The sequence below is a fragment of the Sminthopsis crassicaudata genome, chromosome 4 (genome assembly GCF_048593235.1).
Source record: "Sminthopsis crassicaudata isolate SCR6 chromosome 4, ASM4859323v1, whole genome shotgun sequence".
NCBI classification, from domain to species: Eukaryota; Metazoa; Chordata; class Mammalia; order Dasyuromorphia; family Dasyuridae; genus Sminthopsis; species Sminthopsis crassicaudata.
In genome coordinates this window covers 362,954,177-362,980,012 of record NC_133620.1, presented here as the reverse complement: position 1 = coordinate 362,980,012, position 25,836 = coordinate 362,954,177, and the positions used below count along the sequence as shown (strand labels likewise).

General features: G+C 35.0%; 1 protein-coding gene across 1 annotated transcript in view; it reads right to left on the bottom strand.

The window, feature by feature from the left end:
- Positions 1-25,836, bottom strand: part of ANKFN1 (ankyrin repeat and fibronectin type III domain containing 1) — a 555,599-nt gene that overhangs the window by 64,489 nt on the left and 465,274 nt on the right. Inside the window, 2 exon segments of the mRNA XM_074261847.1 lie at positions 14,949-15,039; positions 18,089-18,186. Coding sequence (XP_074117948.1) covers positions 14,949-15,039; positions 18,089-18,186 — 189 coding nt within the window.

The following is a 25,836-nucleotide window of genomic DNA, read 5'->3' as shown; positions in this document are numbered from 1 at the left end:
GTTAAATAAGGAAAATGAAAAATGACTATTGTAAATACCCAAATTAATTAAGGACAGATGAAGAAAGATACAATCTGTATTCAGAAAAAGAACTGATAAGTAGAAATATATAGAGAATGATTTTTCATATGTAAATATATATATGTATGTGCATATATACATATATTTGTGTCTAATGGTGACCATCTCTAGGATGGAAGGAAGGGAAGATGAAAAAGAAATTTACATGATAACTTTGTTGTATAGTTAAAATAACAAGTTTTGTGTAGTATATTTACAGAGTTATTTGCAATCACCTTTTTATTATACTATGTTATAGAAATGCTTGTTTTATTCCATAAATTTAAAACAACAAGAACAAAAAGATTAGGAGTTTGTAATCATCTTTGTGTCATGGACCTCTGGATTACTTTTGTGAAGTTTGTGGAACTCTTTCCAGAATGATTTTAAAAGCATGAAGTAGAATACATACAATTAGAAAGGAAACAAATTATATTGAAGTATAATTATCAAAATATTTGCAAAAAATTCATGGACTTCAGGTTAGGATTCCCTGTTCTAAATGACCTCTAAACCCTTTATGACTTTAGAGTTTATGATCTGAGAGAAAATCTTTCTATGTGCACTAACACATATGAATAGGCTTTATAAATGAGGAAACTGAAATTCAGAGAGATGAACAATCTTAATTATGTCACAGAGAGAGTGAATAGCAGTAACAAAAATAAAATTCATGTTTTCTGACCTTGCAGTTCAATGCTGTTTCCATTATAGAATTTTAGATATTTCTTTATTTAGTGACTGGTAGTTGGGCTCAAACTTGATGTGGTACATTTTAGGTGGGGCCTATCCTAGTCACAGAAATGGATTTCAAATTTACTCTGCTTTCCTAAAATACTGTGGTATTTTAACTGTTCATTAAAAAGGGGCAGAAAAGACAAAAATTTTAGGGGAGTAGTTTTGAGATTTTTGACTAATATATTTCCTCATTGTTTTTCTATCCATCAAGAAAAAAACCTTAGTCTTTAACAGTACTTGGCATTTAGTGAATCAAACTTGTTTTTCATTCATTTATTCACTCATTCATTCATTAATTCAATGACCTTTGACATTTGTATAAATAGGAAAAATTGTCATTCCTTGTTAATTCTCAAAGGGATGATTTTTCTCCAAAGTACATTCCATTTTTTTAAAAAGTGATAAACCAAATGAAGATAGGCAGCCAATATTGCTTTCTCTGGTCAGACTCCCAGGAGGCCAAACAATCTTATCACCCTATAAAGACCAAAAAGTTCTATTGCGAAAATCAACGTTCCCCTCAAAGTGTGGAGAGATATGATGCAGCCAGCTCCCTGTGGCAGGGAGCATGGTTACGTCAGGAACCAGCTTCCTCTCATGACTTTTATGATACATTTATAAAAAAAAAAAAAAAAAGCAAATGCAAAAATAGGAGCCCAAAGTGAGTGTTCTATACTATGCCAAGAGTTTTGGAAAGAATGAGTTTTCTCAGGGATGTTTGGAAGCCTTTGACTCCTACATAAAACAGGAGACTTCAGGGATGAGGGAGAAAATTGGAAATATATTACAGAAATCCGTAAACCTGACAAGGAACCGACTCAGTGTGGGAGGAAAAGCCCATATTGTTCTACATAATACAGTTCACTGTTCTTGTAATGAGATACTTAGGTTCTAACACAATGCAAAGCTTACATTTGCCTGTGATATTAAGTCTTTCCTGATCATAACTCAGACAAGTCTGTCTGGGTCCTTTTCTCATATTATGGAGGGTACCATATAACATAAGTCTATAAAAACACATTAAGACCTTTTTAAAAAAACAACTAAACACTTTAATAGTGAGCTGGAACATATTACAGAATTTCCAATTACTCTGTCATGTTAGAATACACGATCCCATAATAAATATTGAAATACTGAAAAATCTGATGCTCACAATTTCATGCTTTGTTTCTAAACAGAACCAGCATTTAAAAAATTGAACCTTCAGAATGATAGGGGACATTCACAGCAATTAGGCTTAAACGATGAGACTTCAATCTTGCAGCTAGAAGGACAAAGTTCACTGTCATTGAAAGCTTTCTAGCTTTACTCCTTAGCTGGTCTACAAGGATAGCAGCCTCCACTCTGTGGAGGGAAGCCTTGTTGTAAAGGGATCACTGTTAGAAATGTATCTGAAGGAAATATACATCTCAGCTCCAGCACAACAAACATTCACAAAACTAAATATTTGAAGGGAGAGAAAACTCAGTCAAGGGAATGTGAAATATATTATTTCTCATTCTAATTGAGGGTATGTTTGTCAGTATTTTTAAAAACCTGTCTCTTACTATTGCTTGAGTCATACTATCATAGATTAATTTTTGAACTACAGGTACCTTAGAGCCCAACAAATGAGTAAACTAAGTCCCAGAGGGGTTAAATGATTTGCCCAAAGTCACATAGCTAATAAGTGGCAGAGCAAGATGTCTTTTATTTTTTAATATGTGATGTGGGATTGACCAATAAATCCAGTCCACATGAACCTACATAGAATGTCTGTGTCTACCCCAAATACTTTGTGGGGATTGCATCAGCCACTCATTCTTAGTGGGACCATAAGGATTAAGCTTATTGCCCAGTCCCCTATTACATATGAATTTGACAAACATTAATAAACATGAACATATCCACATACAAAGAAAACAGAAAAAAGATTATATGCGAAACCATGAATTTCTATTATAGTTTGTTTTTAAAAGTATGTATTAAATCTAATACTTTGATACCTACACAGCTCTGTATTTGTGTCCCCTTTTTGTGTTACTGTGTGTATTTTAAAATATTTCATTGATTTTCATTTCTTTCATTTCTTCCTTTTTAAAATAATTCCTTATACTCCCCTTTATAACTCCCCTCCAAAAAATACTTTTCTTATAAAAAAACATAAGACTAGTCAAACAAAGAAAATATGCATATTTGCATCTAAAATATGTCTCGTTTTGTGTCTTTAGTCCATCACTTCTCTGATAATAAATAGGAATTATGATTTAATATCAGTTTCATCATTGCATTGATCAGAGTTCTTAAGTTTTCAAAGTTATTTTTCTTTACAATATGGTAGTAATTTCCTAAATTGTTCTCCTGGTTCTTTTCACTTCAAACCACATCAGTTTTATGAAGTCTTCCTATGGTTTAATAAATTTCTCTTTTGTAATTTTTTATGACACAATTATATTCCATTACATTCCCATACCCTAATTTGCCAAATTATTCTACAACTGATGGATAACTTATTTGTTTCTACTCCTTTTTAAAGATAAAAGTCCTCTTGTAAGTATTTCTGTAGAAACAGGTCCTTTCCTTCTTCTCTTCTCTTTGTGGGGGGAAAGAGGGAGGGGGATATATGCTGAATAGTATTATTACTGGGTCAAAAGTGTGCATTATTTAGTGACATTTGGGTATAGTTCAAATTCACTTCCAGAATGGTTGGACTACCTTACATCTTCATCAACAATATATTAGTGTGCCTGCGTACGCATTACTACTTCACAATTGCCATGGAAGTAAAGTGGTACTCTTGCCTGTTTTCACCTAATCCATGATCCAATTACTGATTATTATTCTTTCTTTCTTTTTAAGCCTCATTTTATGATCTATCTTCCAATGTTGAAGATTGTTTTGTTTGTGACATGATTCTACACCCTTTTTTGAACCTCACTCTTCCCCTACTCATTTGTATTTCTTTTGAACTTACTGTATTTCTACATTAAACTGTGTGTGCATGCATATGCATGAGCAATGTATGAGCATTTTATTCATCTTTGTCTGGTTCAGATAAAAATGAAGTTTATGAGAGTCTCACTCCTCCAATTCTTTACTTTCATGCTTGCATTTTCCTCCCAAACATCCTATATATGAAAAACACCATGACCCTCCCTATTCTTCTTGTTTTCTTCATTAGTATATTCCTATTCCTCTCCAATCTTCCCCTTTAAAATAAATGAAAAGTACAAAATCATGTCCAAATTCCTGTATGTGTCTTTCTTAATTCTTTTTATGACCTTTGGAAATAGTGGAATTCTAAAAGAATACTTATTTCTTTTCCTCCACTAGAATTTAAACACTTTATCATCATTTAGCTTCATCCAATTGCTTATCTGTATTTGCCCTTCTAATTTGCTTTTGTTTCTTTTCTTTCAGGTTTCAAAGATTCTACTCAGTTCTTTTTTTTTTTTTCATCAGGAATATTCAAAGGATTTTAAAATTTTATTAAAGTTAATTTTTTTATTTTGTTAAGTTTATACTCAGTTTTATTGAGGTAAGTTATTCTTGGTTATAAGCCTTTACCTTTAGGAATATCATATTACAATGTTTTCTATCCTTTAGTGTCATTACAGCAAAGTCTTGTGTGATGCTAATTGTGGTTCCTTGGTATTTGAAATATTTCTCTCTGACTGCCTGCAGTATTTTTTCTCCTTTGACATAAAAGTTCTGCATTTTGGCTATGACACTCCTGGTGTTTTTAATTAAGGCTTTCACATCCTTTTAGGATGTGCCTGGTGGTTGGTTTCTTTCTATCTTTACATTGCCTTTTAATTCTAATAGATATGAGTAGCTTACTTTTGTAATTTCTTGAAATTCAAGTTTTTTTTTTGTTTGGTCATGGTTTTTAGGGATTCTGATAGATCTTAAATTATCTCTCCTTGACCTATTTTACAGGTCTGTTGTTTTTGATAGTGGATGACATGTATACTTTATGTACTTCTTTTCTCAGTTTTTTTTTAAATCTTTATACTATTATTTATTACCTCATTAAATCATTGTGTTCTGTTTATTCCATTGAATTTTTCTAAACTATTTATTCTCTCTCCAGTTTTTTTTTTCTTGTAAGTTCTAATTTCATTTTCCATTTCTTACTTCTTCTATTCACTCTGGCATCATCAGAGCTTTTTCTGAGACTCTCCATATGCTTTTTGTGGAATAGATTTTTTTCTTCTGGGTTGACTCCTTGGGGTTCTCTTAACTCATAATATTCTCCATTGTCTTCTATTTCTTTATTTTATTTGTTTATATCTTCAGCTTCAGGTGCTGGATTATGACTTGGTATTAGGGCTGGGCTCTATCTCCTCCTTTACTCTTGGTTGGGTACTCAGTCCCTGTTTAACTGTGTGCTCTCATTATCTGGATGCTGTGGCTATAATTCTGTATGGAGTTACTGGGTCTAAGTTCGTTCTTCTGCTGTGATTACTAGCTTCTGTCTCCTTTTCTGGTGGCCCCATGTGGGTATCAGCCTCATCCCATGACTGTGGCTTTCTCCTTGCACAATTGCCACCTAGGAGATAGTTCCACTTTTGTGCTGTGGCTGTGGCTCTGACTGGCCCCCGTTGGATTTTGGACAATCACACCATTCTCAGGCTTCTTGTATGTCCCCAGTTTGAAGCCTGGTATTCTGTTTTCATTCTGAGTGTTCCCAGGTATGTAATCCCTCACCACAGTTCCCAAAGCAATGATGAATGGTGGCTTACTTTGTCCCCATTTGCTATTCTGATAGGATAGCACCAAGGTCCTGTAGGCTTCAAGCTCAGTAGGCTTCTGTAGGCTGTAGCCCAGAAACTGGATACATTTAGTCCCACCAGCAAGTCCATAGTCAAAGTACTATATATGTAAGTTGTTCCAAAAGTCTTAAGGTTGTTTTCACCTGTTGAAACTTAAACCTGCATTAAGACTTTTGAGAAACCTATATTTTTTAAAGACTCTAGAACACATACTTCTTACATCTATCTTTTCTCTACTCTTCAATCACTATCCTGGTACAGGTCCTCCTTATAGCTTGTGTGAGCTATTAAGTCATCTAATTGCTCTTCCTATCCTTTTCTGTAATCCATTCTTTATAAAATTGACATTTTAAAAGCATAGTTCTCACCATGCATGTAACCTCTCTACTCAAGAAGCTTTAGTGGCTGCCTATTGTTTTTGGAATTTAAAGTCCAATGCACTTTCACTCCAGCCTATCTTTATAGACTGATTTCCTTTTCTTCCCTCTGAACACTCTCCCAACCTTCTTGTTATTCCTGAAGTACATCATTCTGTTTCCTACCTGCATGCCTTTACTTAGACTTTTCCCTTTACTTGAGATATTCTCTGCCTTCTTTATCTTTTAGAATGCCTGGTTCCAATTAAGGCACAGATCAAGTCCCAGCTCCTCTAGGAGACCTTTCTTCAACTGTAGGTTGGGCTTTCCTTCACTCCCATTTAAAATATATATTTTGTATTTATTTTTCTGTGTTCATTTTGTCTCTTTTCCTCCAAGTAAAAACTAAACACTTCTAGAGCTGATTTTTCCCCTTCTTTCTCCTCTTCCCCCCCTCCCCCCTGCAGGTGCCTACCAAAGTGCTTGACCCATAGGAAGCACTTGAACTGAATAAATAGCTACAGAATGAAGGGTTCTTTTTGAATGGGACCTTAAGGCTGCAGCATCCCCAACTCATGTTTTTGCCAGCTTCCCAGCAAGAAATGCCTATGTTAGACTTTCATGGTAAGCATGCACCATCTTCTGTGGGAAGCTCCAGGTTTCACCTGGTAATCCTAACAGTTTCCAATCTACCAGATAAATGCTATTTCCCTACTTGATGTTGTACTCTATAGAGAAAATTAGAGGCATCTTCTAAAACCTACAGGAAATGAGTGAGCAAGAAATAGTAGAATAACTTTTCATCTCTCTCCCTACTATTTTTGGGGGAGGTGGGGAGATTGAATCTTCCTAGGCTATGGCTACTTATCAATCATCTGGAAAATTCTGATCTACTCCATTTCTGACTTGAGCCAGTTAGCCTATCTATAGGAAGACTTTTCTCCTCACCCCCCACAACACTTCACAAAATTGGGGCTGATGAATGGGATAAATGAATTGGGATAGGTTTGCCCTACTCTAACTCAGAATTCCTGAGCTCAAGTGATCTACTAATCTCAGCCTTTTCAATATAGGGATTAGTATCATGCTTGGTGATAAAATAACTTCTTAAAGGAGGCAGCATCATTCTCCCAACCCTTTTGTCTAACTCCCTATTTCAATGTTTTTGGGTAGTTTCCAGTATTACTCTCTTGCCTCCTGTGCCCCTGCTGCTTTTAACTCTGACTGCTTTCCTACCCTACCCCTCCTTAAAAATTGGTTGGGTATGGTTTACTTCCAAGACCTTTGAGAAAAATTCCTGTCTATCCTTTGGGAAAGTCTTAACCTTTAACATAGGTTTGTTGGACAGCACTTTAATTTGTCCTCACAGCTGGGCTCTTATAGACTTATCCTTTTTTCAATTGGGAGCTCAGAGCATGGAGACCCCTCCAGATGAAAAGGGGTTAAATAATACTCACCAACAGGACTGCTTGTGAAATTCTGTGATAACAGATGTGACCATCATTATCATTCACTCAAAGGTTTACAGTCATCTTTAAATTGCTTCTGAACTCTGCTTTTTTGTAACATCTAACATTATTTTTTTTGATACTTATTCTACATATTTTCATTCTGCTCATATGTACATGTTCTCTCTTCTGATAAAAAATATAAACTCCTTGAAAGCAGGGATTGTTTATCCTCTCTCTCTCTTTCCTTTCTCTTTATTTTTCTCCCTCCTTCCTTCTCTCTGTCTATCTCTCTCTCCCTTTCCTTCCTTCCTTCCTTCCTTCCTTCCTTCCTTCCTTCCTTCCTTCCTTCCTTCCTTCCTTCCTTCCTTCCTTCCTTCCTTCCTTCCTTCCTTCCTTCCTTCCTTCTTTTCTTCCTTCCTTCTTTCTATCTCCCCTCTCTTTGTCTCTTTCTCTTTCTCCTCCTTCCTCCCTCTCTCTTTCTCTCTTTTTTCTTTTTCTCTCTTCCTTTCTTTCTCTTTCTTTCCACATTCCCCTGCCTTTTTAAAGAAATAATTTTGAACATAATTTAACTTTTTCTCAATGACTCAGGGTCATCATTTAGAACATTAATTATTGTGCTGTGCTGTGACATAATAGTATTTCTGTCTCCTTCCTTGCTGTCAAGCTGTCATCTGTTACCTCTTGTATTTAGTGTATCTCTCTCTGGTATAATGCCCACCTCTTTCTCATTTACCTTTTTGGAATCTTCTGTGTGTCAAGAAACCAAATAAGTAAGCTTGACAGACTTGTTTGTAAAATAGAACAAATAGGTTCAAGGGTTTATTGAGAGATTGTTTTCCCTCTTACTTCCAGATTCATAACTGTTTTCTGGAGCAGAGCTATAACTAGGGTGGGGACACTAGAACATTTCTTTACAATGCTAAAATTTAGAGGGTGCTGACAACACTTGTTTTCCCTCAGCAGGATAGAAACAACTGAACTTAGCTTAACACCTACTTAGTAAGGACAGTTAAAATAGGAAACTACCAAATGATAAATGCTTCCTCTATTCTGTAACCATATCATGGATAAAGAAATTCCTTCTTCCCATCCCCATCGTCCTTCAACCATAACTCATTATCTTAGCTTCCTCAATATTGCCATCTTCAAAACTTTTACTGTTTGCATCCAGACTTATAACCTCAGTGTCATCCTCAACTCATCTTCATTGAATCCACATAACATAATCCACACTGAATTCAAATCATACTTAAATCTTGTTTTTGGCCTTCACATTTCTCATCTTCATTTCCTTTCTTCCACTCACATAGCTACAATCTAAATGGTTGTAGCTTCTTCAAAGATTTTCATTTTTAGTCCTATGATTCTGTATCATTTCTGTGATTTCTATATAATTTTTCTCTGGATCTCAGTTTCCCTATCTGTAAGGATGAGGGGATTAGAGGAGTTGATCTCTGCCTACTGTGACATCTTTTTATTCTTGTTAGATGCAAAAAAGTACCTATTTCATGATATAATAATTGTCTACAGACTTCTCAGAGAGGTCTTCTACTTAGTTTCCCTTCCTTACATCTTTCCAATTCATTTACTCTTATTCAATTGCCAAAGGAATTTTTCTAAAATGTAGATCTGGCCATGTCATAGAATGTATGGATCCTTCATTCTTATCTCCTACTTCACTTTTAGTTCTTTTTTGGTTTTCTTCAAGACTTATCTACTCAAATCCCATCTTATGCTGGAGATCTTTCCAGATCCTGCCAGCTGCCAATACAGTCTCCTCTTAAACTGCCTTTCACCTACTTTGTATATCCCTTGTATGTATCAAGTTATTTGTATGTTATTTCCCATTTAGAATGTAAGCTCCTTGAGGGCAAGGATGTTTTCATTTATCAAAGCTGTACTTGTAAACTGTACCTGAAAATATAATGTGTTTTAATAAATATTATTGACTGTATGGTGCATAGTAAATACTTAGTAGATGCTATCGACTGCCTGGCACACAATAGGTGCTTAATAAATTCTTCTTGATGAATGACTGTACCTGTTCGGTAATTTAGAGTCAGCAAATATCCTGGGACATTGAGATGTTAAGTGATTTGTCTAGTATCATAGAGAGGAAGTAATAATAATAATAACAATAATGATTATGATGATAAAAGCTGGCACTTCAAGATTTGCAAAGCATTTTATAGACATTATCTCATTTTATCCTTGCAATAGTCTTGGAAGCTATGAGCTATTAATGTCTTAATTTTACATACAAGAGAACTGAAGCTGGCAGAGGACAGATGATTGCAATCTGCTTTTACCTCTTACTGGTTTTGTGAGCTCAGACAAGAGCGAAATAGACTTCTACTAAGATTCATTCCATCTTTAATGCTGTGATTCTGTATCATTTTACCTCCTTGGATCTCAGTTTCCGTATCTATTAAAGTGACAATCACACAACTTATAAAGTGTCTAAGGCAGGATTTGAATTTAGGTCTTCCTATCTCTAATTCTATCATTCTACCCCTTGTGCCACCTAGCTGCCTCTATATTCAGATCATGATTGGAACCCACTTCTCTTGGACTCTAAAACTGGTATTCTAATTACTCTGATATCCCATCTTCCTGAGAAAACTGCTTGTAGTAATTTATGGCATCAGAAAATATGTACATTTGGAGATCTAATCTGAAAATGAGATGTTAGAATGGGCAGAGATCAATTACTCAAATCCCCTCAGTTTTACAGATAGGGAAACTGAGATCCAGGGAGGTAAAATGATACAGAATCACAACACTAAAGATGGAATGACTCTTAGTAGAAGTATATTTCAATCTTGTCTGAGCTCACAAAACCAGTAAGAGGCAAAAGCAGATTTAAAATCCAAGTCTTCTGATACCAAATCTACAAATATTAAGAGATGCAAATGATCAGAGAGATATCATTTAGTCCAACCTCATTTATTTAGGAAGTGAAGAGTCAGCAAGGTTCAGTGATTTGCCTACAGTCAGAGAACTAGTGGGTAAATTTGGAAGAACCAGTAGAGCTAGTTTGGAAGGGACAGGCCTGGAATTTTAGTCCAGGATTCCTCCCTACTTTAAGAATGTCTTCTTTCTAATGCTCAGAAAGCCTACAGAAATCCTCTTTTTGCTAATAACTATGACAACCTCATGCTTTTGAAGAAGCTATAAGAATTTATTGTTGTCAAAGTACTGTCCCCAAATATTACTCTTTATTTACTCCCTATCTCAACCCTTTTTTCGTGTTAAAAATTTGAAATAAAAAATTGAAAAAACCATGTGAGTAAATATGGCATTCTTTCCATTTTAAAAGCCAAGATCAACATGGTCTTAATTTATCATAATGGCATGATCCCTGTTTGCAAAATTCATTGTGATGCTCTATTGACAGAATATATTTTTCTTGTTGATATGGCAAATATTCACAAATATCAGCTTTAGACTTTCTCCTTAGGGAACATAAGCTCCTTGAGGGCAAGAACTGTTTCTTTTTGTCTTTATATTTCAGCACCCAGTCCAGTAAGAAGGAAATGAGCAATTATAAAGCACATATTATGTGTCAGGCATTGTACTAAATGCCTTATAAATATTATCTCATTTGGTCTTCAAAATAACTCCTGGAGTCAGGAGGATCTGAGTTCAAATCTGACCTCAGATACTTATTAACTGTGTGACTCTGGACAAGTCACTTAACTCTGTCCCCCAATACAAACAAACAAAAATTCTACAAGGTAGATGCTGTTATCCTCATTCCCATTTTATCATTGAGAAAGCTGAGATTAAATGACTTGATTAGGACCACAAAGCTTATGTATCTGAGAACTACATTTTTTTCCTAACTTCCTAACTCTACTCCCTGAGCTACCTAGCTGCCTCAATACCTTGAATTGATGAAAGCTTTCTAACTGAAAATCTGATATATTTCTCATTCCTCAGGATGTCTGATTAGTATATTGACATATATTTTATCCTGACCCACTCCTAATTCAGAGAAAGTAACTAGCTTTGATTTTGATTTCTCCCCTTTCAGATTTATTTCTCTCATCTGCACAGGTTTGTAGAGAGAACACTGGATCTGGGGTCAGGAAGACTTTAATTCAAATTTCAGACATTTATTAACTATATGTCCCTAGTCATTTAATTTCTGCTTACCTCAGTATCCCTCAGAGATAATAAGAGCAGCTACTTCCTAGTGCAATTGTGAAGATAGAATGAAATAACAAACCTGCTACAAAGAAAGTACTATATAAACATTAATAATTTACGTCTACAGCAATTTCTTCATTATTATGATGATGTTTAAAACAAGGGTCCTTAACATTTTTATTTTGTCATGATCCTTTTTATTACAATCTGTTTAACTCTATGGACCACTTCTCAGAGAAACATTCTTAAATGTACAAAATGAAATACATAGGGTTATGTTTGAAACCAAGCATTTTTGAAATACAGTTATCAATGTATTAAAAATAAGTGAATTCACAGATGCTTGATTTAGATGAATGTGAGCAAGAATATCTTTTTCTCCTTAACCATGCCACTCGTTTCCAACATAAATAAATAAATACCGTTGTTTAACATTATCAGCCAGAATTTCCCCGATGGGGATGAGTCAGCAATTCAGGAGAAGAACTTACTCTTTTGGGCTTTGGGGGGTCTGGCAATGAGAATAGTCCAGCTTTATGGTACCCTGGGGGTTAGAAAGAGTAATGTCTTCCCTACCCTAACCAGGACCTGGCTTAATAGGATTTTTAAGGAGTAAAGGAAAAAATGTGGTATTTTTGAAATATAAACTCTTACACTTTTTTGGATTCCCAACAGCAGCAAATGCAAAGCTTTGCTCCTAGGAGATGCTTATTAAAGGCTTGTTAAATGAAATCAGGGATTTACTCCATAGGCAGTGACTACAGGATACCAAAGTCCAAGTGACAAACTTACTTTTCAATTTTTTAGCCAAATATTTTGGCATTGTAGACACAGAGCTCTGACAGACTTAGGATTAGTTATTTATTCAGAGATGGTAAATCACAACAGCTTCATATCTCTTTCTAATATTGAGGAGGAAATTTTGAACTACAAGATATCAAAATGAAGAATAACATTCTTTGCCTGTCTTTCACCATTGCCTCCATGAAGCATTGGTGGATTGTCAACTTTGTCAGACCTCGCTAAACTAAAATGGCTTTGAGTATGGGCCCAGATGCCTGGTTCAATGAAATTTCTGGGTAGCTTCAAGTTGCCTCTTTTGAAAGGTGGTGTCACATAGCACATAGAGCCCTGAATTTAGAGGCAGGAAGACCTGGATTGGAATCCATTCACACACATTGTATCTTAACATATTATTTAACTTCTTTGAGCCTTAGTTTCTTTATCTGTAAAATGACAGGGTTGGACTTAATTATCCCTAAGGCCCTTTCCATCACTAGGTCTATGATCCAATTAACCCATGTCTAGAGTAGCTAAGTATATAGAGATTACTTATGAGAAGATTGACTCAAATGATATGTCACTATCTCTATCTTTACCCTTCTCTCTGTTTTTATTATCTATAGCCATATTTGTGCCCATTTTCATGTCTACATCCATATCTATATTAATGTTTATGCCTGTTTATACTCATATTTACATCTAAATCTACGTTTATACCTTATCTACAGCTATGTTTATGTCTCTGTCTACACTCATAGTTATAACTATATCTATGCATACAACCATATCTATGTCTGTCTACACTCATATTTATATATTTATACATATCTCTGTCTGTCTACACTAATATTTATATTTATACCTATGTCTATGTATAGTCATATTTATATCTATGTCTATATCTGTCTATTCTCATGTTTTTATTTATACCTATGTCAATGTGTATAGACATATCTATGTATATGATTACATCTATATTCATGTCTATATCTACACTTATATTTACATCCATATCTATATCTATGTCTACAACTATATCTATATCTTTGCCTATATATATCATATCTATGCCTATTTATGTTTTTATCTATGTCTATACAATTATAGGTATGTCTAAATCTATGCTTATATCTATATCTATGTCTACATTTGTATTTATATCTATGTCGATGTCTATGTCTGCAGCTTTATCTCTAGCTGTATCTATATCTATGTTTATGTCTGCATCTATATCTATGTCTACATCTCTATTTTTGCCTATATACATATCGATAACTATATCTGTGTCTATGCCTTTGCCTGTAACTACATTCATTTTTCTATCTATGTCTATGTCAACATCCTTCTTTCTAGCTGTTTCTATACCTATGTCTATATTTGTAGCTATATCATCTATATCTGTATATTTACCACAATAATTTGTGAGCAGTATATACTGCTTTGAATCCTATGATTCAAAAGATTATAGATCTAGGGCCAAAAGGGATTTCAAAGCTATTCTAAACTTTCTCATTTTTCAGATGAAAAAACTAAGATCCAGAAAATCAAAATGATTTGTTTAAAATCACATTGATCATGACTGGCAAACTCAGTCCAATGACTCCAAGTTCACACTTCTTTCTTTCCTACCATATAATCTCCCTGGTTCCTAAGGAATTGTACTGTAGTCAGCATTAGTAGAAGAAATGCCCATATTGTTGAAATTGTGAATTTTCAAGAAGTTGAGATTGGGCTCAGAGGACCAGGATTTAAATCCCAATTACATGTCTTACTCCCCCAGGGATTTCCCAAGCAAATTATATCCCCTTTTTGAACCATTTTTCTTGTTTGTAAAATGAGGGGTTGGATGGAAGTGCCTTCCAATTCTAACATAGTATAGGCCTTTAAGACTTAGAGGACATTTAATCCAATCTTCTCATTTTACATGAGAAAATAAGACCTATAAAGATGTAATAACTCATCCAAAGTAACACAAATATTAAGAAAAGATCCAGTAATTCCAAATCATAACCTATTGTCTTATTATATTGAAGACAGATTATTTATTTGAAAATCTACTTTTAAATAAATTGGTCACAATTTGAATTTATAACCCACATTTCCTTTCATTCTTTCTCATCAATTCAAAATAATGCTTTTCATATAGTAATATGCATGATCTAGTATTGTCAGGGAATGGGGTATTCTATTTTTTCTTACATATCCTAGTTAATATTACCATATATTCTAGATACCTTTTTTTAAAGATAGAGAACAGAGTGAAATGAACTTTCTTATGACAAATATGACATATATTCTATAGATGTAAAGACTTCCTATTAATAGAAAGTTTTTGAGACAATGCCTGATAAAGCAGTAGCTTTTATTGTTCCATTCCCTTAATACACAGATCTGACTCATAAGACCAGAGTGAAGCCCCAATAATGAACTACAGTTTATACCAGAAAAATTAGGTAGAAAGGTAGTTGTAGACATGCAAATCACAACCTTCATGCTACCTCCAGTGCCAGCTCCAAGGTGGCCATGTTTTTACTTAAGCAAAAGAGGCTGGTCGTGAGAAGATTGATAGAGATAGATTGACAATAAAAACCATGTTGATGGAGTGGGAGCCCTCATAATAAAGCTGGCATGACTTCAAAATCATCACCTACTAGAAGGAGCAGCACAGGCAGGAGTTGTGGGCTGAGCTGGTCCCCATCCTTTCATATTATAAGCTGAGACTTGGACAAAATAATGTTGGCCCTGCAGAAGGATTAAAATAAAGAGAAAGATTCATCAGACATTTTACTTCACAAAATGATGTGGTGGTAACAGAATTTGTGTTACCATCCTTAGGGATCTGAGTGGAAATATACCAAAGAATTGAGTTTAAATATTAGGAATAATCTCAGTGGAAAATGTGCAGGTTTTTTTCAATATTCACTTTTTCTTTTAATCAATGGAAACTCACCCCCTCTCCACTCTCCCAAGGGTTCTCTTTATTTCCTTTTTTAAGATACCAGATATTGGGTTGAAATCTGTCTTCAGCTGATCTTATCTCAGGGCTCAGGGGTGGGATCATTAACCCTTGAATGAATCAAATGTATGGAGACCATAACTAAGTCTGCCTCCTCAAATTCTGGTCTGCTTGAATCTACCTACACATTTGGCAACCTGGAAGTATACAGCCAATATTTGACCATGATTGAAATCTATAATTCAATGGCTTTGGGCAAATATAACCACCATTACTGTCATGTTATGAAGCAAGCTTAGATTTACCATCTGATCCCTCCCATTTCAAGGAGAAGGTTTTGTTTTTATTCCTTTCCAGTCTATCCTCCTGACTCCTGGGTTTTTCCTAAAATTTGTATGCTTCAGGTACCTACATCTCTTCTCTCCCATTCTTTACAATTCCTACCTTTTCTTTTTATGTATTAGGTTTCCTCATTAGAATATTACTCCTTAAAGGCAGGGACTATCTTTCTATTGGCTTGTATTTGTATTCCCAGTACTTAACACAGTGCCAGGCATTTTGTTAAGTGCTCAATAAATACTTATTGATTTGACTTTAAAAAATGACTCCAAAGAAGGGGGACCAAAAAAAGATTTTTATCCTGGTCCTGAGGATTGTACTTTAGAATGGTTTCTAATAATAAACTAGCTTTACATACTATGTGTGGAACTACATGTGGTACATATCTCAATGTATGGATGTCTATCTATGTGTGTGTATACAAATATATCACTGAGTGACTTATTATGTTATATTAATGACCCTAGGTTTTTGAAGGGTCTATCTACTAAGACTGAATAATTTTTAAGAATGGGTTTGAAAATATCTATTAGCTTGTCACTCAAGGACCAGCCTCACAATTTCTGATAATGGTCATTACCATATTAACCATTAATAAATGAATTTTTTTTCTGGACAACTGTTTAAGGCCTTCTACAAAGTCAAAGAAGGACTGAGATATATATTAATGAAGGCAAGACTTATGCCAAGGAAATGTGTGTGATACTATATCACAGCAGTTATAGTATAATGTGAATTGTCACACATAAAGAGTGCATTTTACTCTATTCTAATTATTTTTAAAAGTAATAATCTGTGTCTAGTATATATAGTGCTGCTTTGTTAGCTAGAATATGCAATTAAGTAGAATATCCTGTCTCCCAACCATGAAGACTGCGAAAATGCTGTTCTAAACTAATCAGAAATCAGGACAAATGGGTTATGTCATAAATACTGTGATTCATTAATTTAGAAGTAGATTTTTGAATAAATAACCTATCTTCAACTGAATAAACTCCTAGTGCTTAATAAATGCTTTTTTACATTTATAAGGTAAATAGTTGGCCTTGAATCCTAGAAGATGTGACTTTAAATCTGGTTAGTGACACACACTGACTCTGTCCCTGGGCAAGTGATTAACCTCTCAGTGGGATAGGCCACTGTTAAGTCGCAGAAGGTGTCAACCTGCTTTGATTTAGGAAATTGACTCACTGAGGATTTCTCTAAATCAATGAAATCATAGGTCAGAATAGAATATTAGTATCTCTGTTTACTTGATTATGTAATGAGTAGGACATCCTAGTACCCAATTAAAACAGGTTATGCCAGGATGGAGAAAATAAGCATTTATTGAGCACCTACTAGGTACTAGGCATTATGTTAATCACTTTACAAATATTATCTTATTTGGTTTTCACAAGACTCATAACAAGGAGGGGCTGTTAATATCTTCGTTGAGGAAACCTTGGCAGAGAGAAGTTAAATAATTTGTTCAGGGTTGCATAGCTTGTAATTTGAATTTTAATTTGGCTCTGGATTTGAATTCAAGTCTTTCTGACTCCAGATTTGACATTCAATTGAGAAGTTACTAAGATTTCATATATATATATATATATATATATATATATATATATATATATATATATATACACATTTTAATGCACAGATACATGCTTATAATTTATGCAATATCCACATACACAGGGTGTCCCAAAATTTTTCACTGTTTCACTAAGAATTTTTGGGATGTGAACACATGCACGTGTATGTGTATACACATTTATGTGCATTTGGGATTCAAACCAAAATGCAATAGTAGTTCAAGGGACAATACATTTTCATGTTTCAGTTTTGCTCCAGTTCAATCACCTGAGACAAAAGTTTTGGTTCTGGTTTATCTGGAACTTTAAGAAAAAACTTTTAGGTTGCTTTGGAGTTCTGTAAAGAGAACCTATAACAGCCCAACAAAATTGTAATATCTGGTCTTGTTTTGGGCTCATGGAGGCTTTGGTTCATGTTACTAAGTCATACATCTTCTGAGATATACAGTTTCTTACTCTTGAAAGTAGATTGAGACAGATATTTTTATCAAGAGGAAAAGATTTCTCTTGGGAAATTGTGTGACAGAAATTGATGACTGATCCCAACTGAGCAGGGCTGGGTTTGTTATGTTAACCAGCAGACAGGGAGTCAGAATTGGCTCTATCAGGAGCCTTTGATCCCCATAAAGATTAGAGCAGGATCCAGAAACCAGCAGCTTTCACTGCCTGCCTGAGGCCAGTATTTTCTGATCTCCCTAGAACATGACAACTTACAAAATGGTTCATGCTGTCTGCTTATTCCTTTGTGAATTTTAGATTATGGATACCAGACATATCATGCTTAATGAGCAGTAGATGCTGCCAGAAGAATAGAGGGGAGGGTTGGGGAGACTATTGGCGGTTACTACCCAAATCCCTAACACAAATATCAGTGATGGGGAAGTGGGAAAATCCAAATGTATGATTTGTCATTTACCATGGAGAGCCCAGTGATTGTGCATCTCAAAGACTGAAGATTATCCATGATTATTTCCCCAGCCAAAGGAGAAAAGTCTTTAGAAATGCTCCATTCCACTGGAAAAGAGAAAGAAAAAAAAGTTATAATGGTATAACTAAAACTCCCAAATCTTATTCCTCTTAAGAAACAGCAAACTTTTTTCCCTTTTGTTGCATGGATTCACTTTATTCTCTATCTTGGGAAATGGTAACTAAGTGTTTTCTGAAAAACTAGAAAGAAACTCATCTTTAAAAGGAATTATAACAGATTTATCACAGCAAGATTCATGTAGGAGGTAGAATTTTAATGTTTGCTAAACACTTTACATAAATCATCTCATTTGATTTCCCCAACAATTTTAGAAAGTAGGTATTATTGTTTTCACTTGATCTTTCCAACAATGCTAGGAGGTAGGTGCTATTATTTTTCTCTTGTTTACACTTAACAGGAACTGAAACAGACAGAAGTTAAATAGCTAGTTAATATATCTGGTGAGATTGAAATGGAAGACTCTTCAAGTCTTCACTTAATCCATTAGGCCACCTAGAATGTATGTGAGATACTTAATTAGGTGTATGTCAGAAGTGTGCCAAATGAGCTTATGTTGCATGATATATATGGGCTATAGATGTACTGTTTATGAGATATTTGCCATGAGATACAGAACATATGTTGGTTATTGTCTTTCATTTTTGAAGAGGTCCAAAATGGCATCATTATGTTAAGGTCAAGGTATAATGTGTCTTATTGATCAGACCATTATGAACTCAGAAGACTCTACCACAGGTCAAGCTCAAAAGTGCTCTAAACATGAGCATTATTCCTTTGAGAACTGCAGTAGTTCAAAGAATATATGTAACATAGGTGAGAAACATAGAGTGTATTAAATGCCAACAATTATATGTATACATATATGTACATGTGTATCCACATATAACAATGTGGTACAGTGGTTAGAATATATATATACTGTACATCATCACTATCATGGTGGTTAGCTTTTTTAAGTTCCGTTTTACATATGAGGTAGAGTAAATCAGTTTCCCATTAAATGCTAAGTTCAGGAAGATCAAGCAGTCAAAGGAGGCCTTGGGCTTCTAAATTAACTCAGTTGTCAGTGACAAGCTTGTCCTCTTCCTTAATTTAGAATCTGAATTAGGAACTACATGGTGACTAACAGTAATACAATTAAGGATTTATGCTAATCAGCTTGGAAGAATCACAGTGTTGTAACTCTTTTTCCCAACACAGACCACAACCTGTCTATGGCTTTAGATGAGAGTCCCATTTATAGACAAGTCTTAGGGAATTGCTTGAGGGACAGAAATGAAATGATTTGAATAGAGTCAAAGAAAACAATTAAACCCAAATCTTCCAACTCATATAATTAAGCATCTTCCTCTCCATTATTCTACATTCTTTTAATAATAATAGAAATAGATGCATTTGTAAAGTACTCTGAAATTTGCAAATGCTTTACATCCTTCACCTCTGATGAACTGCCTAATAACCTTATGAAGTGAATACTAAATTCACTATTATTCTAATTTTACAGAAGAGCAAAATGAGTATTCAAAGAAGTCAAAAGGTCTTACCAAGGATCACATAGTTAGCAAGTGAAGAAAAGGTCGAATTTGAACCCAGATCTGACCTGCTTCTAATTCTGTAGATTACCCAAATATATCATGAAGCTTTGGTTATTCCCCCCCCCTCATTTGCATACTAACCCTTTAAGAAAAATGACCTGGAAAGCCTTTATTTGGACTTATTTGAGACCTGATGGCATTCGAATAGCGGTGGGAAGAGACTGAAATAAATGCTACATGCAGATTAAGTTACATCAGCTCTGGTTGAAGAAATAAGAAAGGAACAGGGTGAGGGTTTTGTAAGACTAAATAAAAAAATCCAGTGACTAATTTGAAAAATAAGTGAAATAAAACAAAATAAACACACACACACACACAAAGCAAACCTTTTGTGACTGGGGAAAACCTAGTGGTGATAATTTTTATTTTTTCCTTAATCACAGAGATACTTTTTATCTTCTCTTTTTTTTTCTGCCACATAGAAGAGAAGAAAGAGTAATTGAAGAGAAAAGGGCATAATTCACCAAGGAATTGCCTCAGATATATTCTATGAATGAAAGAAGACAAGAACCATTCCTAAATTTAAATATACATATCTGTCCACTGATAGCTAAGAGCTTTCAGGTTCCCTAATATTGTGCCATTCTTAATACTAAACATACGGTGGCTTTTTAAACTTCATGCTAAAAATTAGAGAAAGTTATTTATAGAGAAGTTAAAAATTAGTGATAAAGGTACCAAATTTCATCATAGATATTTGTTTCTTTAAAAGTTACTCTAAAATATCTTTTAAATAATATATATGACAACTGAAACAATATAATGAAAGACAAGGTAAAGAGGCAAAATTCTAATAAACTATAATGGTTAATTGTTAACAATAACACATCAAAGTGAAGCACATATCTTTTCAGTTAATAATCATTTTTTGGAGGGGGGTATACTCTCTGAAAGGATTTGTTAGAAAGTATCTATTGTGTAAAAAATCTATCAATTGATAATACTTTTAAAATTGTGCAGAAAAAATATATATTTAAATATATATTTAATTGAAATTTGCCTGTAATAAGTGTCATGGGAAGATTATATGAACTGATATAATGTGAAATCAACAGAACCATAAAACAACTTCTATAATAAATGCAATGATATCAATGGAAAAGAACAGTCCTCCCTTTTCCTTTGAAAAAGAACAAAAAAGAAAATTAAACACTCTGCAATGATAATAACTAAGCTGTGCTTTAAAACAGAGACAAGAAGATGTATCTTTCTCTACTCTTTGCATGAGCAGGGCAAGGTAAAGGAAGAATATAACACGGTTATGGAAAATTGGATATATGGAACAATTCATTTGAAATTAATGAATGAAAAAAACCATCCCTCAACCGCTTGCTTGATATGCACTGGCAATAAAAATAGAAAAGTAAAATAGTTTTTGCCCTCTTGGAGCAGTTCATATTCTAATAAAGGTTCATGACATACATAGAATAATTCAGCTGCAAGTCAAAAGGAAAGGCTCTATAGTCCTTTGGATATAGCAACAGAATAAATGGTAATTTATCTTCTTATCATTTCCATAGATAAAATCCGATTTGTGCATTATGTTAAACCATTTACAAGTGACTAAAATTTACTTTTCCATGTCTTCTGTAGGTTGATTGCTGAGAAGGCCTGACTGGTGGTCTGGGGGAATGGGGATGGGGTATTACTGCTCCTAGAGCTTTTGTGTCCACTTGTCATTGAAGTGAAGGGAAGTGATGGTTACAGGGTTTTGACTTGTCTAGCACACACCAGATCCTATCACTACCTTATGGATAGTCCCTTCTCCACCCGAGTTTGCTTCCTTGGATGATGGCTCCAGGGCTTAGTTAGATTAGTAAGAAGTACGGTTGGTGGTCTGGGAGATGATACTATTCTCATGGTTCTTGGCTTTTCCTATCAGGAAGTAGAATTTGGCAGCAGATTCTGGCCTTGCTGTTCTTGGAGCAGGGCAGGCTTTGACTAAGACTTGTTATTGGCTGTCCTCCATGCCTAGAATGTTCTCCCTCCTTGTCTTTACCCTCTGACTTTTTTCAGGACTCATCTCAAATCCTACCTTCTACAAGAGGCCTTTCCTGGAACATGGTATGAACTTGATAAATGTTTCTTGATTTGGTTCTAAAGAAGGTGGGTCCCTTTACTGCAGAGATGACTCTTCTCAAGGATAGCTATTAGGTCCAGGCTGGAAGCAAGGGTGGGATGGGGCACCATCACTCCCAAGGTTCCTGTGTTTAGAGTCTATCTACATTGGAGTTTAAGGGGATATGATAGAGTCAGTTTGTCTTGCCTGATATACACTGAAGAATCTCCATAAAGCATGAGACTATTCCAGAGACAGAGACAATGTTAGGATATGCAGAGATGCCACCCAGATAGCCAGATTGCTATGAATATTGCTCTGACATAAACAGGTGTTATCTGGTTTTCTCACCTCACATAATCATTTCTTCAACCATTCTATTTATTATTCTTTGTTACAAGAAATAAGGCAGAGGAGGAAGGGCCTATTCATAAATGAAGGTAGCAAAACCAAAAAATATCAATAACATTTTAAAAAATCAAAAATAAACCCATACTCAGAAGAAAGCAGATTTTTCCTTGCCCCCTTTAAAAACTAAAAGCAAGTTTGTAAGGAGCCTGGAGCCTGATGAAATGTTATTGGATAATCTTAAGCATTTGATTCAAATTAGTTTTCATTCCCACTTTGGGCTTCAAAGAGTGGGAGGGTTGAGGAAGAAGAGCCACAAAGAGAGAAACAAAAATCTTCTTATTGGAAAGGATTATCATGGGGAAGTCACACTGCCTTCTGCCTCTCTGTACATAGTCTCTTCTCTCTTACTTTGAAGAGACATGGAGCAAAAAGCAATTTCTTCCTTATGTAAAGAAGAGGCAGGGGTGACAGAGTGAAAAAAGAAATATTTGGGGAACTAAGCAGGAGTGCAAAGAAAGTAATTTGGCACCTTCTTTCTGATAAAGTGTAAGCTGGGACCATATTTGTCCAAATATAGCCTGCAGTTTCCCCCCCTCACAAATCTGACTATAAAAACCCTGAGCTTGAAGAAATTTTCTTTCAGATCTCACTTCAAAGAAATGCAAGAAAGAGTTCTCTGTGTGTATACATATACATACTCTACCATAACATATTATATTAAAACATATATGTGCATGTACTTGTGTATATATGTATATTTACCCTACAAAAAATTCTTACATATATCCCTTTATATACATATATATACACATACACACATACACATAGGCTTGGAATAAGAATTGACTTCATATATTGTCTCTGATACTAATCTTATGACGCTGTGAAAATCACTTTCTTAATGTTTGTGTGCTTCAGATGACTCCCTAGGATTTTTCCACTAAGTGTAGGGGTCAGAAGGTTGTGATCTATGTTGATGGACATCGTTTCTATTTACAGAGAGCCCCACGTTGAAGAAATCACAAATCATTTGGATCTCATATGATCTTTTATTGTTGCTGTTTTCTTAAACTTTTTAGTTGTGATTTTTGTCAGTGTGAGAAGGAAGAAAACAAGCATTTATTAAGTGCTTACTAAGGGCCAATCATTGTGCTAAGCTCTTAACAAATATTATCTCATTGGATCCTTACAATAACCTTGGGAGGTAGGTTTTCATTTTACAGAAAGAGATAGTGAGGTACAAAGAGGTTAAGTTTCTTAATCAGAGTCCCTTAGTCTGCATTTTGAGCTTAGAGCTTTCTTAGAATATATGCTTCCTTTAAGTGTAAAGATCTCCCATAGAGGAACGCTATGAATATAGGTAGGCTACTATCCTGCAATCTAGAGCTTTAGTGACTTATCTGGGAGCCCTGGACAGGCAGTTGAGAAAGTCAATACATGCTAGAGGCATTTCTGGAATTTTAACCTTCCTTACTTTGGGGTTTACTATCTACTAGCTGAGTCATCACTTTTTGTTTCTTTATAACATCAGTTGGACACACTGTAACTTAACTCTAGCATAGTGATATTATTTTGGGTTGTCTTCAAACACAAATTGCAACAATTATAACCCCAATGCTTAGCACAGTGCCTGACACACAACATTTAATAAATGCTCATTGATTGATTATATATTTACACATTTTTTTCTTTCCAAGGAAATCCCATTTTGAGGAGGAGATCTTTTCAAGAGTTCCAACTACTTTAAAAATAGAAGGTTGCATACAAAAGCTTTTTAATACTAGGCTATTCTAAAACCCTAGGTGCCTACACTTGGGTGAGATCCAGTATTGAAGCTAGGCATAAGCAGTTAGTTGAATACACATTTAATGTCTAGTGTATGTAAAGCATGTGGCTCTAAGTTTTTCAGCTTTGTAGATGCGTTGAAGTTTATTATGATGGTGGTGATATCAATTTGAACAAAAGCAGCAGGATGGTATAAGAGATAGACTGGTAGCCTTTGAGTCACAAAGATCTGAGTTTCAATCCTGTCCCACACAATTGCCATCTTGTGTGACCCTGGGCCCATCACTTATTCTCTATCGGCCTCATTTTCTTTATGTGTAAAGTCAGAATAATAATAGTACCAACCCCAGTGTTGTGTAGATGAAACGAGATTACATATGAAAGGCACTTAGCTAAACTTGTTGTTGTGGCTTAATTGTATCTGACTCTTCTTGATCCCATTTGGGCTTTTCTTGGCAAAGTCACTGGAGTGGTTTTCCATTTTGTTCTCCAGAATTTTACAGATAAGGAACTGAGGCAAATAGGGTTAAGCGACTTGCCAGTTAGTTGTCAGCCAGTTAGTTAGTGTCTGAGGCCATATTTGAACTCAGGAAGATGAATCTTTTTGGCTTCAGGTTCAGTACTCTATCCACTGTACCACCTGACTGATCTGGCTAATCTAACACACCAAATGAATGCTATCTATTATTATTGTTGTTGTTATTTTTATATAATTAAAATTCAAATGAGAATATGATAAAGTGAATAGGGACAGTCAAATAGAGTGGCATGAGAAATCTCAGGAAATTCAGAACTTTCAGAAATTATCAGGATCACTTCTAGAAAAGTAGGAATACATGAGAATTTGAATTTCCTTTTCCTATTGAAGACCTACTCATATGCTTCCTCATGATGCAGATGTGAGTCTGAGTTCTGGAAGGCTCTGTCAGAGAATGGCAAATTTTAGAAAATCCTATCAAGACTTGGAGCAGATACACTTATGGTCTGAAGGCTGACTATTAGATGAGTTATTTTTTGCCCAAGCAATCGTAGGAGACAATCAATGCAGGCCAAGAGGGGCTGTGGTTGGGATGGATGGAGGGAGTTTTAACACTAATCACTTGACAGGAGTGTAGCATTTCTTTAAATCTGATTCTAAATTGTGTAATACTGTGCTTGTAATTAGTAATTAGAGATAAACCAGATGTCATGCTTTGTTATTTTAACAAAGCATTTGTTCTTCTAGACAAGCATAATTGAATGGAACCATTTTCGAAATCCATGCTTCCAGTTACATACACCTTGGGAAATTGAGTTTTTGGATCTCTAAATCAAGAATATGCAGAGTAATGGAATGGAAAGGCTTTGGAGCTAAGAAAGCATAAGCTCAAGTACTGCCTCAAATACTGGGACCCTAAGCAAATCCTTCACCTTGCATGGCTCTGGGTACTTCTGAAAAATCTGAAAATTGGAGAGAAAAGGAAGAGGACAAGCATTTATTAAGTGCCTGCAAGGCAGCTAGATGGTGAAGTGGATAGACTGCTAGGTTTGGAGTCAGGAAGATTCAATTTTCTCAATTCAAATCTCGCCTCAGACATTTATTAGCTGAGTGATTCTGGAGAAGGCACTTAACCCTGTTTGTCTTAGTTTCCTCATCTGTAAAATGAGCTGTAGGAGGAAATGACAAACCACTCAAATATCTTTAATAAGAAAATGCAATATGGGAGAGTTGGACACATGGGAAAATGATTGTACAACAACAAAAATACTATGTGTTGGGCATACTATCTCATTTGATCCATTGTGAAAGTGCTAACTTGTACTGATAGAAGGAATTTCTTTGTCTGGGAGTTCTGGATTTCAAAGAACTCTCAGGTCTAGGCCAATACTTAAGCAGATCATTAAGC